Source organism: Salminus brasiliensis, chromosome 1 (assembly GCF_030463535.1).
Source record: "Salminus brasiliensis chromosome 1, fSalBra1.hap2, whole genome shotgun sequence".
NCBI lineage: Eukaryota > Metazoa > Chordata > Actinopteri > Characiformes > Bryconidae > Salminus > Salminus brasiliensis.
The window spans coordinates 49,900,769-49,919,372 of NC_132878.1; the positions used below are offsets into that span (position 1 = coordinate 49,900,769).

General features: G+C 41.4%; 1 protein-coding gene across 1 annotated transcript; it reads right to left on the minus strand.

Annotated features, from left to right (window-relative positions):
- Positions 1 to 1,293: 1,293 nt before the first annotated feature.
- On the minus strand, positions 1,294 to 17,818 carry emilin1a (elastin microfibril interfacer 1a). Its single transcript, XM_072695990.1, has 8 exons — positions 17,321 to 17,818; positions 8,399 to 8,518; positions 7,318 to 7,517; positions 5,140 to 7,221; positions 4,453 to 4,569; positions 3,544 to 3,561; positions 3,318 to 3,452; positions 1,294 to 3,151 (listed from the first exon to the last, which is right to left on the minus strand). Exons 1-8 carry the CDS (start codon positions 17,455 to 17,457, stop codon positions 2,820 to 2,822), a joined length of 3,141 nt encoding a protein of 1,046 aa, XP_072552091.1. The 5' UTR covers positions 17,458 to 17,818; the 3' UTR covers positions 1,294 to 2,819.
- Between the last annotated feature and the right edge of the window lie 786 nt (positions 17,819 to 18,604).

Consider the following 18,604-nt stretch of genomic DNA (forward strand, 5'->3'; position numbering starts at 1 on the left):
GGGAAAAAGTCATATCGGCTTACACGGCAATGTGCTCAAGCTGGTGGGTAACTTTTGTGTGAGTGAGTGACAGGAAAGGCCATCTCTGACAAAGAGGTAGGCTATACCATGTCGTTTCACAAAGGAGTTCACAATGCAACTCGTGAGCTGCATAATTTACAGGCCAACCAGTGCTAGGCTCAAACATCTTCGGTGTCCCTCGTGCTCCCCGTACAGTGAGCTAAATCATACTGCAGACAGCAGCTTCTGACACAAGAGGTCACTAACACTGCACAGATTTACTGTTAGACTAGTGACTAGTGACTAGACCACACACACACACACACACACAGGTGAAAAATACTGGCAGCAAGTGAACAGTCAGTTCTTGGAGGTGGTGTGTCAAACGCAGGACAAAATGGACAAGGGTAAGAATCTGAGACACTGTGACAAGGGTCAAATTCCGATGGCTTGATGACTGGGTCAGAGCATCTCCAAAAGATCAGGGAGGTCTTGTGGGCCTTTTTTCTGGTATGGATCACCTAAGGCTCACTGATGCTCATGGGACCCTCACTTCACAACTTACAGGACTTAAAAGAGCTGCTGCTAACGTCTTGGTGCTTAGAGCAGGACACCCTTGAGAGGTCATGTGGAGTCCTTGCCACGAATGGTCAGATCTATTGTGGCAGCACAAGAGGGAACTACTCAATATTAGGCTGATATTATGGCTAATTGTTGCATAGTGAAATGACCTACCAACCACATGTGATCATAAAAGGACACTTATTTCAGTGTGGTTATATAATTTTTCACATGTAAAATGGTCTGGAAAATATGTATCTTGTTCATGTGTTTTTTAAGCAGAATTATGGAGAATTGATATGCTCTACAAGAAGAGGACATGCTCTACACATGCATTTCTGGACATGACGAGAGATACGGAACATAGCATATTCTGAATCACATCGACTTGTCTGCGCAAGTTCCTTGAGGAACCTTTGGAGGTTCTTCAGTTTGAAACTGTGGAGGAACCACTTTAAGTGCTTTGAGGATCCTACAATGAGCCTTTTTGCTTCTAAAAACCTTTTCTTGAAGGTTCCTCAAGACACCTTAAGAGGTTCATCCAGTTTTAATTTGATCATTTGAAACCTCCAAAAGTTCCTCAAGGGTGATCTACTTTTACCAGTGTGACATCACGCAGTGTAAGTGTATGCTGTCAGACTACATTTGTTCCCTACACTGATACCCATGATTTCCCACCTTTACTAATGGCACACAATGAGAGTGGCTTCACAATCACATCCCACAACCATGTAGAAATCAAATATCTTTATTTAAAACACACATAACAAACAGGCTATAAAATATATCCTTCAAAACACTGACCAATGAAAACCTCCATATTTAAAACTGTATCTTCAGTCTGTTTCATTGACAAAATCATTACATGATTATTATTCCATGTTCCAAAACCATGGGAATCTGGGGTAGAGAACAACATATAGACCATGTTTCGTACCAGTTATCCAAACTGGTGATGATCTAGTCTAGAATCTGCTTGAGCTCAAATAAAGGAGCCACCAAAATCTCTGCTAAATGACCACTTAATGAAACGCAAGTCCATGGGCTTTATGTGAGTCCATTCCTTTTGTTCTTCCCCCTGTTGGGTTAATGGACCTCGAGAGCTCACTGTTTGTTCTCACAACATCCTTGGTGAAAAGTCATTCGGAAATCCTTTCGCATCAAGGTTCCTATTCATCCCAGACCACCAACAATCCTTGCGTCACACGCTACGATTCCTGGCAGAAATGTGGGCTGCGAAATGTTATATTTAACTGAGATAGAAGGCATGTTTAAAGTGTAAAAAGTTCAATTGTCTAGGGAACAGCAAAAACAGTTATGCAACCAGTAACAACACTGTTACAGTTTTGTGGTTGGAGCAGTGGGTTTGAAAAGGCATCCGTTCTCATAGTCTGGGCTCTGAAATTGTCCTTTTTTGAGCGTGCCAAGTTTTGTTTCTGCTCACTGAATTGTAGTCACACAGGATTCCCTAATATGGTGGTTTTTAAAAAAAGCAAGAACTGAAATATGAAAAAATTAAAGGAGCAAATGGAATAACATAATAGAGACTTTAATTTAGTGTGGCAATTTAAGGGAAGGTTGTTATTGGGACCTTTGAGGAAAACCTTCTGCTTCAAAGTTCAGAAATACACTTGCATGACTTTCTGTCTTGTCTTTCCTTTGTCTCACTCATTTTGAATTCAGACTCACACTCAAACAAACTTGCTTTGAGGCAGTGGTTCAAGGAGTCTGGCAAAACTTCAAGTTGTATTCTAGACTTTAATGTTTTCATCTACACTGTTAAAAGCATAAAATCCTTGAGGAACGTCCAGAGGTTCTTCAGTTTGAAACTGTGGAGGAACCTTTTAAGGTGCTTTTAGGAACTTTCAAGAAGGTTCCTCAAAGCACCTTAAGATGTTCCTCTACTATTCCAAAATCAAGAACCTCTAAAGGTTCCTCAAGAATCTTATACTTTTAACAGTGGAAGAGCTTTCTAGATACAGTAAAAGTCAATTCAAGTGGATTTTTGTTTTTTTTGCAGTAGTGAATGTAACAACACTAACTCAACACAGTGACAATACAGTTGCGAACCAAGACAGTACAGTCTTCTTCTGTGTAAAACACATGTTAATACTATTTCCCAAAGCAGTGATAAATGTGACTAAAATGACTATTAACAACAACTTTAGCGTCAAAACTTGACCAAAATAAACTTCCTGTGCCCAAAAATGGAAGTCCCTCAGCATAAAGTCTCTCCATCATGGTGTATCAGCCCGCTATTATAATATGCCGTCCACATCCTCATACAGAAGCATCCCACTGAAGATGGTAAGAGGTTCGACAGAGTTGGCCAGTTTACCCGTGACCAGGTCGACGCAGACAGTGTCTCCTTCCTGTAGTGGGAGTATGATGTTGAAGATGACCAGAGAGCCTGGGGTTTGCCTAGCCTCCGCCATGGGCTTCTCCAAGCCCTCCGGCTGGTAACCAGCCGAGTCTCCACGAGCGATACCGTAGTTAGACTTCGAAAGCACTGCCTCAATCTTCACGTTCTTGTGGCCAGTCAGTACTGCGCTGAAGAAGTAACGGCCGCTCACCGGTGCCGTGAACATACCTTTTCGAAATATCACACCAAGCAACAAAAACGCAGATTAGTGACAGCTTCCCATCAGTTGCAATCACAATAACAAAAGTATTAAATAGAAGAGAAAGCAGACAAAGTAGTTCCCACTGTTTAGACTACAATTATGAGACAATTAATGTCACAGGGGTGGACATACCTGTGCCTGCATCGTAAGAGTTCCCTTCATTAACAAAGACCTTGTTGAAGATAATGGTGCCTGGATCGACCTGTGGTCGTGTTAAGGCCGCAGAAAAAGACAGCCTTGGTACGTTCGCATCCTCTCCTGGAGGACCTGTTAGATCACAAGGCAGGCTCATTATCAGGACCACTATAGCAAAGAAATGTTTTGTTCCTGGAAACAAGAACAGGAAAAAAAAACTTACCAATTTCACCTCTGAGGCCTACAGAGCAAAAAAAACAAAAAAACACCTTGTGACTACAAAGCAGAAATGAAATGTATCATTCTGTACAAGAATAAAAAATGTTTTTTTTTTCAGTAGGCAATATCTTTACCACGTTTTTACTACACTGGGAAAATCGGCTATTAATTACAATGCAGCAGCGAGTCAGAATTAATCACAAGAATAATACAAAAAGCTCAACTCACTGGTATCATTAATTACATGGAATGTAATTGAATTGAACTGAATTTGAATTGTAATCATTTAAACCTTTTAATTTCTATCAACATTCATTCTGCCTGTAACTGTTTTAATTGATTTTAATTATTGATTTTTTTTATTTTGTTGTATCTTCCTTTTATTATGTTTACTTTTTAAATGAATATTCTTATTCTTATTTTAGTTGTATTTATTACTTTTTTATTAGTTCTGTTATTATAAATATTAGTTTATTAATTCTAGTTTTCTTGTCTGATTTGGCTTTTTATTTTATTAGTTTTTGTTATATTTTATCATTTTGTTTAGTTTTTTTAAATTTTACTTATATTTTAATTATAAAGTTTTAATTGAACCTTTTTTACCTCTTATTTCTGGTTTTATTTTTGTCATTTTGGCCTATTAATGTATTTTGGTAGAATTACTATAATTATTATTATACGTTATTGTTAATATATATATATATATATATATATATATATATATATATATATATATATTCAATATACATATTTTATATTTTTCATCAGTTATGCTCAATTTGTTTTCTTTTAAATGTCTACACTGATTAAATATTATTTTATTTTCTCTTTCAATCTCTGTTTATTGCAAACTTTTGGCTACAGCAAACACATGTACCTTAGAGTAAAAATACTGGTTGACTTATTGATTTACCTGGCGGCCCCACTGGACCCTGTCTTCCTGGTTTCCCTGTTGGACCTTCAATGCCAGGGGGGCCACTTGGCCCTGGTAGGCCTATCTGCCCCATCTCTCCTGGTGGTCCAGGAGGTCCTGAAATGAAAATAATAACAGTCAATCAATTAAAGATTAGTTTTGCAAAAATAAAAACACATTGTTAAATGATGTTTTTAGAATTATTTGCCATAATCTCCAGTTGCTCTTACAAATAAATCTATTAGCTGGGTGAACAGACCATGCTATCCTCATTGCAATGTAATGTGCTGTTGTATGTTCCTAATTTTCCCTCCAGTGTCCTTGCAATAATGATTATTGATAGTCTTTGAAAAAGAAATCTCATTTGAAAATAGGCTTATGATTGTGTGATGTCTTAATCCATATCACATTGTCAGGTGGGTGCACTATTAGAATAGAGACAAGCAAGTGAGTAAAAATGATTTTGTTACTTTTGACTTTATTAACATCTTATTATGACTGGCGTTCAGCAATGTGTATTGTGTGCACAGCCATTCACTGCAATGAACAGAATGTATTCGTTGAGTTTTAGCAGTTGGATCAAGGAATGCTGTAAACAAATCCAGTCTAAATACATTAACATCACATGCACATGTTTACATAATATTTAATGAGCCAGACACTATTTCAGTATTTCTGAGCACTCACCAACAAAATCTTGCTTAGTGAAGATCTGGAACTCATCGCGGATCTGCAGTAGTGAGGAGTTAAGGTTCTCCATCATGCCATGGACATTCTCCAGATGAACACTCTGAATCATGTCTATGGCCTCTCCCTGAGTAATGACGGTAGCGTTGAGCCCATTGACACAAGTCCAGAGCCCTGAGACATGTCTGCTCAGTCCATCCTTGATGTGCTGCAGGCTCTCTGAAAGTACGTCCAGCCTGCCACAGACATCCTCCATCTTTCCGAGTCTCTTTTCCAGCCCCTCACCAGTACGTTTGCACTCGCCCATCTCAACCAGTACATTGCTATTGAAGTTCTGGATCTCCCGGCCAACACCGCTGAAGCGTACACGACTGTCCTGTATGTGCTCCTTCAGAAGCTCCTGGATTTTGTCGATCTCAGAGAAGATGCTATCCTTAGAAGCGCCCAGGTCAGTTATAGTGCCGCCATGTCTCTGAACAGTGCGACCCAGCCCTTTCAGAGTATCGTTGATGGAACTGAAGGTCAGTGTGACTCCTGAGAGCTCACCTTGAATGGACTTGAGCTCCTTGCCCAAAGCGCTAGTTATGACATGCTGTCCATCTATGTTTTTCTGGTGTTCGTCAATGCTGATCTTGCACTGCCCCTGGCACTTTTCCACTTCCTCCTTGAGTTTCCCAACCTCCTCCTGCAGGTTGGAGCACACTTGTGAGCATGTGCTTTCATCAGAATCGACCCTCTTTCTCAAGTTGGTGATTTCACCTTGCCATCTCTCAAAGGCATCTTTAGTTGAGTTCCTCAAGTTGCGGAGGTCATCCTGCATGGAACTGTAGATGGAACTGCAAACATCGCAGTCATTCCCTAACATCTCCACCTCTGTGACAATCTTGTTGAAATTCTCGCCATTCTCACCTATCAAAACCTGGACTTTCTGAATGTCAAGACTGAGGTCTGAAACTTGGTCCATCAGGGAGTCGCCAGATACAGAGAGATCCTTTAGCCTGGTGTCAAACTTGTGGATGTTCTCCTCATTGGCAATGACTTTCCACTCCAAGGATTTCACAGACTCCTCAGTGTTCCTCTCTTTCTCCTGTGCGGCACATGTCTCTGCGCACAAAGCCACTGCTGACTTCAGCTTGGTGTTGAGGACAGATGTCTTGTTTTCCAGCTCAGTTATGCGATCGCTGTGTTCATCAACAGCATCCTTCAGTTCCCTGACATCCAGTTCAATGTTCGAAATTTTTCGATTGTAATGATCATTTTGGCCAAGTACAGTGTTGCGCATTTGGTTGATCTCTCTTTGCAGTTGCTCCTTCATGCTGCTCTCAGTGTGTTGACATTTCTGTTCAGCTTTCCGCATGGTGCCATTGAGCCGTCGTTCTAGTTCTCTCAGACGGCTGTTCAGTTTGTCCTCCGATATTTTTCCTTTGCCTCCGTTCCCGCCGGTGCCTTTCAGCTCCTTCTCAAGACGACTCTGTAGGGTCTCATATGATTCTGCGGTACTGCTGACCTTTCTTTCGATGGCACTGACTCTCCTCTCGATATCTGCCATAGAGTTACAGCAGCCCTGTAAGCGGGACAGCTCCCTTTGCAGTACCTCCACTGTGTGCTTGTGCTGCTGCTCCGTGTACTTCTCCAGAGCCTGGATCTGGTCCCGGTTCTCCTGCTGCTTCCGGTGGATGTCCTCCACTCCACTCTGGCAGGCAGAGCAGGACAGCGTGACACGATACTCAAGCTCCCGTAGAATCTCTTCCTTCAGAGTATTGTAGCGATCCCCTCTGTCTTGGGCATTGCCTGCGCTGCTGCCACTAACCAGATGGTTGTTGATGCTGATGAGGGTCCTGTCATGTACTTGTGTCATGTTGTCCAGCAGATCCAGCTTGCTCTGAATGCTGTTGATGGTTTCCCTCATCTCTGGCTGGGCTGCGTCAGCAGGACTATGACCACCGCTGCTGCCTCCTTGACGAGACCCCTCGTATATTTTCTGATTCATTCCATGTATTGTGGACTGCATGTCATGGAGTTCCTTGGTCAGACTCTGGATCTTCTCCTCAAGCTGTCGGATCTTATCACTGTCCCCTCTTCCTGAGAAGGAAAGAAATACCCATAAATATACCTACTTATTTTATAAAGTTTTACTTTGTAAGTGACGTGGCAGTTTCCATGAAGCAATTCCTGTACCTTCTCCGCCCCTCTGTTCATTCTTGGTACCGGATCCAGTCTGTGGTGTAGAAAGTCTGCCAGTGATGACCACTGAGTCTGAGCTGCTACTGGGGCCATCATTGCAGTCTTCACCTGAGTAACCATGACAACACTTCCACTCCATGTCTGTCACCATTTTATAGGCAGTCTTGTACCTGGGTTTTCTGTATGTCCGATACCTGTCGGGTAAGACAAGTTAGAAAATGTCTACTGTAATAATGTGCTGAAATAATGTTCTCCAATGGACTAAGTCCAGAGGACCTGGCAGTCCTTAGAAATGTTGTATCTTTTGCTCTACTGCCAGAACTTCAAGAGCTAATCCAGTCATCCTTCACTATAGTACATTAAGAAGTATTCCCAACTGGTTCATTAAGCATGCTCAAGTTAGTAGACAAAAAATATTTGAACTGTTCTACACACATTCCTGGTCAACCATTACTCAAAAAAAAAAAAGCTTGACAACCATTATCAGTAAAACAAAAAAGTGTACTGTAAAATGAAAATCATATGCTTTCCAATAACATGGCTTCCTACTTCCCTTATTTTACTCCCATTGTGGGTACCTCATTAATGTAAATAAAGATCAAGAAAAGTTTCAGTTTCAAACCGTTTCCTACCTCCTTCAACCTTGTGATGTGGTTTTTGCATCTCATGAACCTACTACACAGTTTTCTTTGGAGGGATTGCTTTTGCTTTTACTATGAAATTATATCTCCTTTCAATTCCGAATACAATAAGTAGCATGGCCACTATTTTTTTTTAAATATATACATAAAAAATAAGATAGACATCCTGTTTTTGCTTGTTGATTCATGAGCAAAAATACACAAGTCATTCTAGTTTAATATAAGATTATTCCCACTAAAACAGAAAGTTTAGGTCAGGTTATGAGAAGTCTCTTAATGGTGCCTGCACTAATTCCACATCATGGCAGAGTCATGGTAGTCGACAGAGGGATGTTAATCAGGCCTAGATTGTGTCATGGTGATCCCTGGGTATCAGAGAACAAGCCGCATTCTAATTCATGCTCCACATGCCCTGTAAAAAGAGAAATACTCACGCGACCACCCGGGAACACTGGCCCCAAGCACAGCGCTGGTAATCTGGTTTCACATACGTTTCCACTCCATCCTCCATAACACAGCTAATAGTTTTTGTTACTACATAGGCACACCAATTCCTGTAGAAACACAAACACAGTGGGACACATACACAGTGTTTTATTTTATTTTATTAGCGTAATTATTATCTTAATTTGGAAAAATGGCAAAATGTATTATTTGTCAGCAGTCTTTTCGTACAGTAATATCTTGGGGTGACCTCAATTTGAAAATAATTCTACAGATGTTCCCAAAAGTTTCAAATAGTTCTACAGATTCTCAGTGGACCTTGTCTTGATAATTGTAGAACATTCATCTTTTTGTTTATTTATCCCCTCCTGTGTTACTGTGGTCAAGGGCTTGGGATCATTGTCCTGCAGGAAGATGAAATTTCTCCCAAACCAATTAGGTTGTTCTGCAGTGTTTCCTTGTATTCTACACCATCAACCCATCCTTCTTAACACAAAGTCCTGTCCCTGCTGAGGATACACCTCCCCACAACATGCCACCCCTATACTTGACTTTTGGGGTGTTTTTTTGTAGATCTGTCAGTGTTAGGTTTACACCAGAGATAGAGTTTTGATTATTGGCCCGAAAGCTCAATGTTTGGCTCATCTGACCACAAAACTCTTTGGAAAACTATCAATGAGCATTATTTTTTCAATAATAATTTCTTTTAAGCTACACTTCCCTACAGGCCAGTCGGATGCAGATATGACTGGTTGACCGGTGCACCTTAACTGCAGTCTAATCTGAACTTTGTGGCTTCCCTCTCAAGTGCCATTCTTTCTTTGAGTTTTGAAGAATGATAGGAGTATGATTTCATTTCCTCACAACATATGCAACCAGATGGCAGTGTTTACTGGGAAATCCAATGTAGTTAATTTTAGTCTTCATTTTCATAGCTTTACTTTATATTCACAGTTTGACCAATGGTACTTGCATTAAGAGGGTCATGTTCATGTTAAATTATTCACTGACAGAGGCACTGTAAGCAGTTTTCATTTCTCTTGTCACTGGATATTAAATAAATGAGGATAAAGCACAAAATATTAAAGGACCATCTGTAATTGTAGGTGCTATAATTTTAACATTATAATAAATACAAATAAACGCTTAATATTGCATAATAATGTAATCTAATCAGTCCTTCATTACAGCGGATGGAACTGAACAAATTCCTTAAGAGTCTGAAGTTCACAGAGAATCAGCAATCAAACCTGTGTTGTTCTGACTGTATTCTTCTAACCAGCCCATCAACGTTCAGGACGATCGTCCTAAAGCTCTTCTGCTTTCCAAACCAATGCCCTATAACTTTTCATCTCTGCCTTTCTTGTCCTGTGAAGGTTTTGCACTCCTCCGCCGCCACATCTCCTCCCTTTGACTCAGTCCTAGCTCTTTTCATCCGGGTGTAGGGCGGGCAGCTCTGAATTCTGCCCCCTATAGTCATACAGTATATCCCCACACAACAGCCACATATAGAAGGCCTTATCTGTCTATGTCTTAATAGCTTTCTGGGACTGTATTTTGCAGAGCATTTCATATAGACAGATATAAATGAATGGGATTCCTTTTCCATTATTGCTCCGGTAAGGCTGTGAAGTAAAGGTCACATCCATCCTTTTGTTTACTCCCAGTGGAGACACAGAGTATCCATTTTTTATATCACAAACAGCCACTTTCTCAAACTCCCATAATTACCCCCAAATTACCTCTCAATCTTTTAGACCATGAAGCCTCTGTTGACCACACAGGACCTGATCATAGTGTTAACCCTGCATCAAACCCAGGCTATCTCAGTTTGCACTTTCCTGACGCACGTTTTGCAGTTGCCACCAACTGTATTTGTGGTCTGAGACATCCACCCTTCCTGTTTCAGGGATATCCCCATCCTGCCGTAAGCTCTCCCCTCAGACTGTCTGCTATTTTGAACTTAGCTTATCCTACATCAAACATTTTGACGGATGAACGCTCACATTTCCAGGTAAGACTGAGGGGATTTTTCACATCCACTTTGAAATGATGTGTATGGGTTATAGAGGCTTGCAACATAAGTGGCATCATATGTTATTTCATGATGGCAGTTCAGCTTTAAAGAAAGCATCATGTCTGTGTTGTTGGGATGAAAAAATATATTTTTCCACTGGAGAGGAAATAAACATTTCATTAGTAGGAATCAAAGCCAAATTCCAAAGCTTGTGGTCCATCACAATATCTCAGTGAGGCTGGTTAATCACCCGTTATCACGAGCACTGTCGGGACAGGAATGCTTCCATGCTTCATCCGCAAGAACTGTCTCTCTAACAGAGCACAGGCTCTGAGCGCAATATAAACAAGCTGAAGCTTTCACCACATATCACTGTTTTTTAAACTCAGTCCCCAGTTCGCCCCAGTCCCCAGTTCGTGTATGTCTATGTGGAAGTGTTAGATGTTGATGGGAGGTGTTTACTTGTTTACTTGTACTTTGTATATGCTGTGCATGTATTATATACATACACATACAGTGTGTATTTTGAGCATATGTAAACTATGAAGGTGCACATATTGTAAGGAGCCATTCCTCTCTTAATACTGTTCTGACGTCTACTAGGCTGTATGCTTTCGGAGGGCAATAATCCATTTCATCTATAGCAAATAGAAAGTCCTTGATGTTCAGAGCGTCTAAGCAGAGCATAAGCGTCCAAGCAATAGATCAAGATAAGACAAGACAACCATAGACACCATTTGTGACATTTATGTGACACCGCTTATGCTTCCGCCTTTTAAACTATCTGTGCTGTGAACACACACATACACACCAGTGAAACACACACAGTGGACAGTAAGCACATGTCGCCCGGAGCTGTGGGCAGTCATTGCTGCGGTGTCTGGGGATCAGAGAGGGTTGAGGCCCTTACTCATGGGCCCAAAAGTAGCAGCTTACCAAGCCCAGGTATCAAACCCACAACCCTGTCATCAACAGCCCGAAGCTCTAACCGCTGAGCCACCACTGCCCGAGGCATATATACCCCCATGTCTACTACACAGGGAGCCAACATATGCCTTTGCTCTCCAACTTTTTTTTTGTTATATAGAATTGTAAATTTCATAAAGGGACTTGCTGACATTCAGTATCTAACACATTCGATTCGCTAATAAATATTATAAATATTTCCTGCTAAAATAACATGAAATTCAAAGCCATAGCCAAAACTACTTAATTTTACTGCAAAATAATTGCAAGCAAAAATTTAAGAAGCCCTAGAATGTGAAACTTTGTTAAATAATGAGAGCTTGCTCCATAACAGTAGCACACTGTCACCCCAAAACACTGTTGTCTATGCATAGAAAAGAAAATCCAACAAAACCAAAACAAGGCTGAAAAACAGGCCAATTTCAAAACCCCAAACTGTTATGTAACATTGTTATGTCTTAACCCGTTATCAAATTTGGTGAAATGGTACAATGCCATGTCAATGAGGGAACTGTTAAATTGTTAGGGTCAGTGGTGCCCCAGCAGGTAGAGCAATTAATACTGACAGGGTTGTGGGTTCAATACCTGGCAAGCTGCCACTGCTGGGCCCTTTACGCTCCCTGGACGCCACATCACTGTGTGTTTGCACAATAGTGTGTATGTGTGTGTTCACTGCACAGATGGGTTAAAGGCGGAGGCCAAATTCCATCTGTGTCCAACACAAATGGTGAATATGGTTGCCATGTCTTGTCTTGTTGTTGGTAACGAAGCACATCACCGCCCGACTCTGCTAATAATGAGAATATGGTTTGCTGTGGGAACCAGGTGACCATGGCTTTTCCTGTGTTAATATGCGCTTAATGGTAGTTCAAACTTGGCACATGACTTTAACCAGTTTTTCTCTCCATCGTCTACTATCTCAGAAACAATCTGGACTACCTCAGCTGACTACCAGGCTGGAGTTATCCACACAGAAGAAAGAGCAGATGTTTTTTTTTCACTGGTAAAACTTTAGAAAGTCTAAACCCAGGGAATGCGAGTATACTGACAAATTATGACTCTGTAAGCAAGGTATTAAACTTGAATTATTACTTTGGAAGTGGAGGAGTCAACTGGCTGAAGAGTAAAACTCTAATAATAATCGATAGTCTTAATGTCGAACTCACTAACACTACACTAATAACTACAGTATGACAAATGAAAAGACCTGATGATGCCGTCATGATGTGTTTTCTAGATAATCTTTGGAGGCTTACATATCATCACCGCCTTTGCTCAAATCCAGTAATACCCCAAATTTCCCAGAATTCCCAGAAAACAGGAAACATTACCCTGTCTGTGACACTGTGCCTTTCTATTGCACATGAATCATACAGAAACCAAAAGAGTTCCCACTGTACAACGGCCCCTTTCTTTCACTTGCTTCCACACAAAACACATTTGTCTATTAACCACGACCACTCTTGAGAAAGTGCAGTAGTGTGTTATTCTGTGGTTGGACCAGGTAGTAGTTTGCCAAGGTTGCTTGTTCAGATTGCTTGTTCAACTAGAGTAGTTGGTCTGTAAATCGCTATATGATTTACATACCTGCAAACCTCTCTTGGCATCTAATTATTTCTTAAGTACTTGTCGCGACATGCAGCACCTGCCAGCAAAATTTAATATCTAAATTAAACACACTGCTGTTTTATACAAACAACACACACAGGACGTTTCAGGCACACCCCTCCCCCTCTCCCCACTCCACCCCCCGGCAAATCATGATTTGAGACACCGGATATAAATAGTTACTTTCCACTTGGGAAAATCTGGTCAGCCCGATTTGGCAAAGAATGTGGTACTATGCAAGACCTACCCAAGAATGAAAGAGTGATGTAGTTATTTGAAAAGAAGTGAGTGCACTCCTGCACTCCCGCTCATAAAAGAAGAAGCATGAACATCCACATTAGCAAACGTCTGCCAAACACAGCTGCAACCTGTGACCTGCTGGATATTTGACTAACCGCAAAGTACTTCTTGATTAACCACAAAGAGCATAGGCCCTCAAAGGCATGAAGGGGTTTTGTGTGAAGGCAAGCTTAGGCCTAGAGGTCAACAAAGGCTTACAGGTCAGACTTGCCGGCCTCCTTTGAAGGTCTCTTGTCTGGTTTTACTTCTCTAACCCAACAGAGAGAAAGACTGACAGCCTCTTTAAAATCCAAAATCAGGCCAGTGCCTTGCCATTTAGGTTCATTGATGCAAGGAACTCAAGAGCTGCTGAAATCACCATTGAAATGAGGGGCCACTGCTCACATTCACAAAACAGCTCAGTGTAGGGTCTAGTGGTACTGGGTAAAGTTCACTTTTGAGAAATCTGTAGGCTGAGGTGCGTAATGAATTCATGTTCAAAAAATTTGACAACTTTACAATACCTCTTAAAGAAGAAGCCCATCAATGTTTCTTGGTAATTTATTGGTTGAGATGTAAACAAAGCCATTTAGTACAGTAGTGGTGACAGGAAGTAGGGGTTGTAATGTCTTTAAAGCAAATAAGCTATAGCCATTTTATAAAATATTGATAATGGTACAATAGAAGTACAAGTAGAAGTTGACTTGGGCTGATGTTTCAGCCTGCATGCACCTCTCAACCATGAATATGTTTTACATAAAAGCTGTTGTAAATCTGTTGAATTTATTTCCTATAATTATTTTGATGGAATATGTTTAAAAAGCATTACATTGTTTCAGATATCTAGTTCATTGTAAACACTTCTGTATAATTCTTGGTAGGTTTCTCTAGAACTGAGCATTTTACATAAAACCAGTCTATAACTTTATTTACATCTTTACTATATAATTATATGGACATTTTGAAAATTCAGTCCTATTTCCCTTAGGTGGACCCTACAATACCTCTTATACACGCTGATTCTTCCCTTTCCTTGCCATAAGAATGTAGTCATGTGGTTCTGTATTATCTGAAACTAGAGCTAGCAAATGATAAATATGAAACTCTGAGCCAAACTGTATCTGTAGGTATATTTTATGTATCTACTTGTAATTAGTCTATACAAAATTAATGGACTTCATGGATTAGGCAAAAAATTCAAGTATATGTGATCCAAAACTGGTGTGAACACTACTGTAAACTGAACGTCTATGCAGATGCAAACTTCCTACATCGGAGTATAAGATTATCCAGTGTTCGTCTTGTGCTTACAGCAGACTTCTGAAATATGAACACAATAAACCCTTGATACTCCAATTCATCCTCGGTAGCTAAAAATAATGGCCAGTCTTAGCGGGGAAAAAAAAGAATCTGGATCGCTAACGTAGAGGGAGGATAGAGCCACCGCAAGTCATGTAATATTTCACACATCTGTAAAAACAGAATGGAGTTCAAACAGAGGATCCAACGCAGTAGCGCTAGGCCAGCGGGCCAGCGCATTCTTTCTCCAACACTGAAGAAGCTCTCCACTTGCTCAAGAGTAAGTGCAGCTAAGGACTCTGGTCTGCAGCTAAGGTTGTGCTCACTGGGTAAAAGAAAAGCCAAAAAAGGGCAGGCCTTACCAACAGCAGCTCCCTCTGGCTTGGGGCAAGTTGATGGAAAAGCTAGATTACGTTAAGCTTGTTGCCATGGTTTCAAAGTAGGCCTCATATGCTCTCTATGCATTTCCATGAACAAATATACAGTATATGTAAGAAATTCCCAAACATTTTTGACACTGTTGCCCTCCGCGCAAGGGTAAGCACCCCTTGGGTAAGACTCCTATCACTGTATGCTCCTAACTGTGTAACATGATTTCAATGTAAGTCACTCTGCATAAGAGCACCAGCCAAATTCCATACATGTAAATATAAGCTACTACTACCTACAAGCTTCTGATATCAGTTTACCTATATTTAAGTCAGTTAAGGCTTCAATCTAATGTTTTGGTAGATCTTTCATAGACATTTGACTCATTGGAGAGCTCATTACAAACAGATCATTTCAGGGCAGTTGTAAAAGTTGTCATGCTATGTCCTGTCTTTGTCTCTTTCTTCCCTCATGTCTCTGGCCAGGTGTTTTGTTTTGGCTTACATGCTTCTCTCCTGTCTCCCTCTTTGGAGCCCCACGCCAGTGTTTTGTCTTCCGATTGTTCCCAGGTGTTTCCTAGCAGGCCTTGTTACCACTGCTTTCCTGTGCTAGTGTCTGTGCAAAGGTAGCTTAATTTCGGCATGTGACAAAGCAAAAGCCAGGAGGAGCAAATGGGAATCTGTGCTTAAAGCTACCGCTATCCTTTTACCATCTCTTCTGCCCATCGCCCACTCCCTCAACAATAAACTGGACTGGAGATAAACACACAGAAGCGAAAACACCTGGCTTATCACACTAGGTGATCTGGACCGCACCCGAGCATGTATCCCCCTCAAAGACCGGTTTGTTTGACTGGTGTGATCGCTCCTTATCGTGCTTGAACAGTGAACTGTGCCCAAGCCTGCTTGAAAAGGTTCCGAGCATGGAACTCAAAAATGAAGCCAATGATGTTCCCTTCATAAAAAAATGTTCTTATGCATGCTCGGACCCGTTGCACTAAGCGTAGCACAGGCCACGGGTAGGAGTTGGGGGGGGGGGGGGGGGGGGTTATGGTACAAGGCAACCGGACCTAGTATGAGTGCACTCCTAGAAAGCCAAACCTCGGTATTGGGGGAAAGACTAAAGGCTAACCCGGCTACAGTATCTTCAGATTGCTAACAGCACACCACGCTGAGAGGACACAATGAGAGGACAGCAACACTACCTAGTAAGACTTGGGAATAATTACTGTGTTAAAATGATAATATGGGGATTCTGTGAGCCCGTTGTAGTGCTGTACACCAGCCAATCAAATCAGGGCATAACTTTTGTTTATTTGTTGGTTTGCTTGTTTTTCATGAGCCCACCATATAAGGAAAATCTGTCTTCTGTTCTGTTTCATTCTGAGGCAAAATAATAGTGTGGCAAAGAGCAAGCCTAACATCATGTCTGAGCATTTTTGACCCAAATATAGTCACATACTTTCTATACATAAAAGAACAACTTAAATAAAATTAACTTAAATTCTACATCACCTTTTATGCAAACCAACACAGATACACAGAACATGCTCCTTTGTGTTCCCAAGTTTTAAAAGCCAGTGCAAAAATAATGTACGAATAATTGCATCAGATAAGCCTTCTGTTTCAAACCCAGTTGCTTTTTGGAAAAGCTGGATATAGCTATTTCCATTTCGTCTGACAGACATGTGGCATTTGCTGCCAGCCAAAACTTATAGCAGTGCATTCGACCCGCCACTGCAGAGGTCACGATGCTTCCACGAAAGTAACAATACTGAGACTTGGGAACCCTTTTAGAGTGTTCGGACCACGCCAAGTAGCCTAGCAATGGCAATGAATGAAGATAATATGAACTGCCAACCCCCCACACCATGCCCTCTCTCCGGGCTGGAGGAGGTCACCACCCCAAACACCCTGAACACAAGCTCCATTGCACATATGCTGCTGACAACAGCGACTGGGTGGGCAGCTATCCAAAGAACCATGATATTGGTTTTCCCATGTAAGAAACCTGCCAAAGAACAACGTTTTTGTGTGTATATTGTAGAAGACTGATACACACCACAGTGAATCTACAGGTATTCTGCCATTGCACATAAATGTGGACTATTTAATCATTTAGTTTGTTTACTAATTGTATGTTAACTTATTGTATTCAGTACTTACAGAAACAACGATGACCTGCATTCTAGTCCAGAGCACTCATCATACTTTTCATACTTTTCAGAGCACTCATCATACTTTTTTTTTTTTTGATGGACATGTCTTCAAATATGAGACCTACATCACTGCAGTGGAATGTCTGAAGTGTGTCCAGCTTGAGTCTATGTCAATGTCATATAATGGGAAATAGTCAGAGAGCCAGGTTGACCTACCTGTGTCTGCTCGCCACCCTCGCTGCACTTGAGTCTGCTTGCTCCACATGTTGAGGGTACCTTGACGCTCCAGCGCCACCAATGTGTCCGAAAACCACCAGACCCAGAACCAGACAGAGAAGTAAGCTCCGGGCCATGGCTCACAGTCACTGAAAAAGAAAAATCCTAAATACTGCGATACAAGGAGAAAAGGTACATCTAAGCTCCAGCAGTGATGTGCTGCCACCCGCGGAGTCTCCGCTCCTAGTCTCTACTCGCTTCTGTTCTAAACCCAGCGGTGAGAAGAGCAGCAGCCCATAGCTTTACTTCAGCCTTTCCTCGCAGGTGTTTGTTCTCGCTAAATAAGTGATGAGCTGCTCCTTGAGTCCCCCGCAAAGCTCCGGGCTCCTCTCTCCATCAACACGCGTATCGCGGTGGGGACGTCTCAGCAGCTCTGCGCGCAAGGCTGGTCTGATGGTCTCACGTGTCTTCGGGGCTTGTGGTGCGTTTCCATCAGCCTGTAGCTGTGCAGTTCCAGTGTTGGGAGTGGAGCAACCCGCTGCTCGGATAAGTAAAGTGCTGAACTGTAAGAGAAAGCTCCTCACAGACCCCTCCTCTCTCTCTCTCTCTCTCTCTCTCTCTCTCTCTCTCTCTTTGAGGATTTGGCAAGGCATTAAGTGAAATTGCTCTGATGGATGAAGGATAGGAATCCATTCACTTCAGAGCTCAGAGAAGATCTTAGAAGAGCTCATCTGCTCTTCTAACTGTGTTAGAACATGCTTGATCAATATGAGTAATATGTCTGTAATGTAACTCAAGTAACTCATGCCAAACTCATGGACGGTACGCATAACTCCAACACTCAACCAATTACCATTCAACTAATGAAACCAGATGAAGCTGTTCCTTCTATAACCTCATTAGGATGTAGAATTGAACTGATACTCAGTAGCATATTGTACGAGCATAGCTTGTTCTTAGACAGACAAGCACAGCAGTGATGCTGGATGGTGGGAGGATAAGAAAAAAAAAAACACACACAGGAAGGATAACACAAAAAAAGTGAGTAAATCAAGTAGAACAGTACACAGAGGAAAATATGTGGAAAGATGTCAAGCTTTCATTGGCTTGTTAAAGGTAACTCTGACGACTAGCTGCTTTCATTGTACCAACACTGTTTAAAGAATAGAGTGGTTTCACAGTGGTCCTCATTTGTCAGTTCTGCTCTGTAAGTGTTGGTGGATCATTTGTACTAAGGCACTGGCAGACATTGTCAACTATCTCCTGTTCAGTCACCAGATAGTA

What these genes read in the sequence shown, in the direction of transcription:
- emilin1a (XM_072695990.1), bottom strand. Translation starts at nt 17,457, where the DNA reads ATGGCCCGGAGCTTACTTCTCTGTCTGGTTCTGGGTCTGGTGGTTTTC. An exon ending in AGGGTGGCGAGCAGACACAG is followed by an intron (nt 8,519 to 17,320) that starts GTAGGTCAACCT and finishes GTGTTTCTACAG; the next exon opens with GAATTGGTGTGCCTATGTAG. An exon ending in CAGTGTTCCCGGGTGGTCGC is followed by an intron (nt 7,518 to 8,398) that starts GTGAGTATTTCT and finishes CTTACCCGACAG; the next exon opens with GTATCGGACATACAGAAAAC.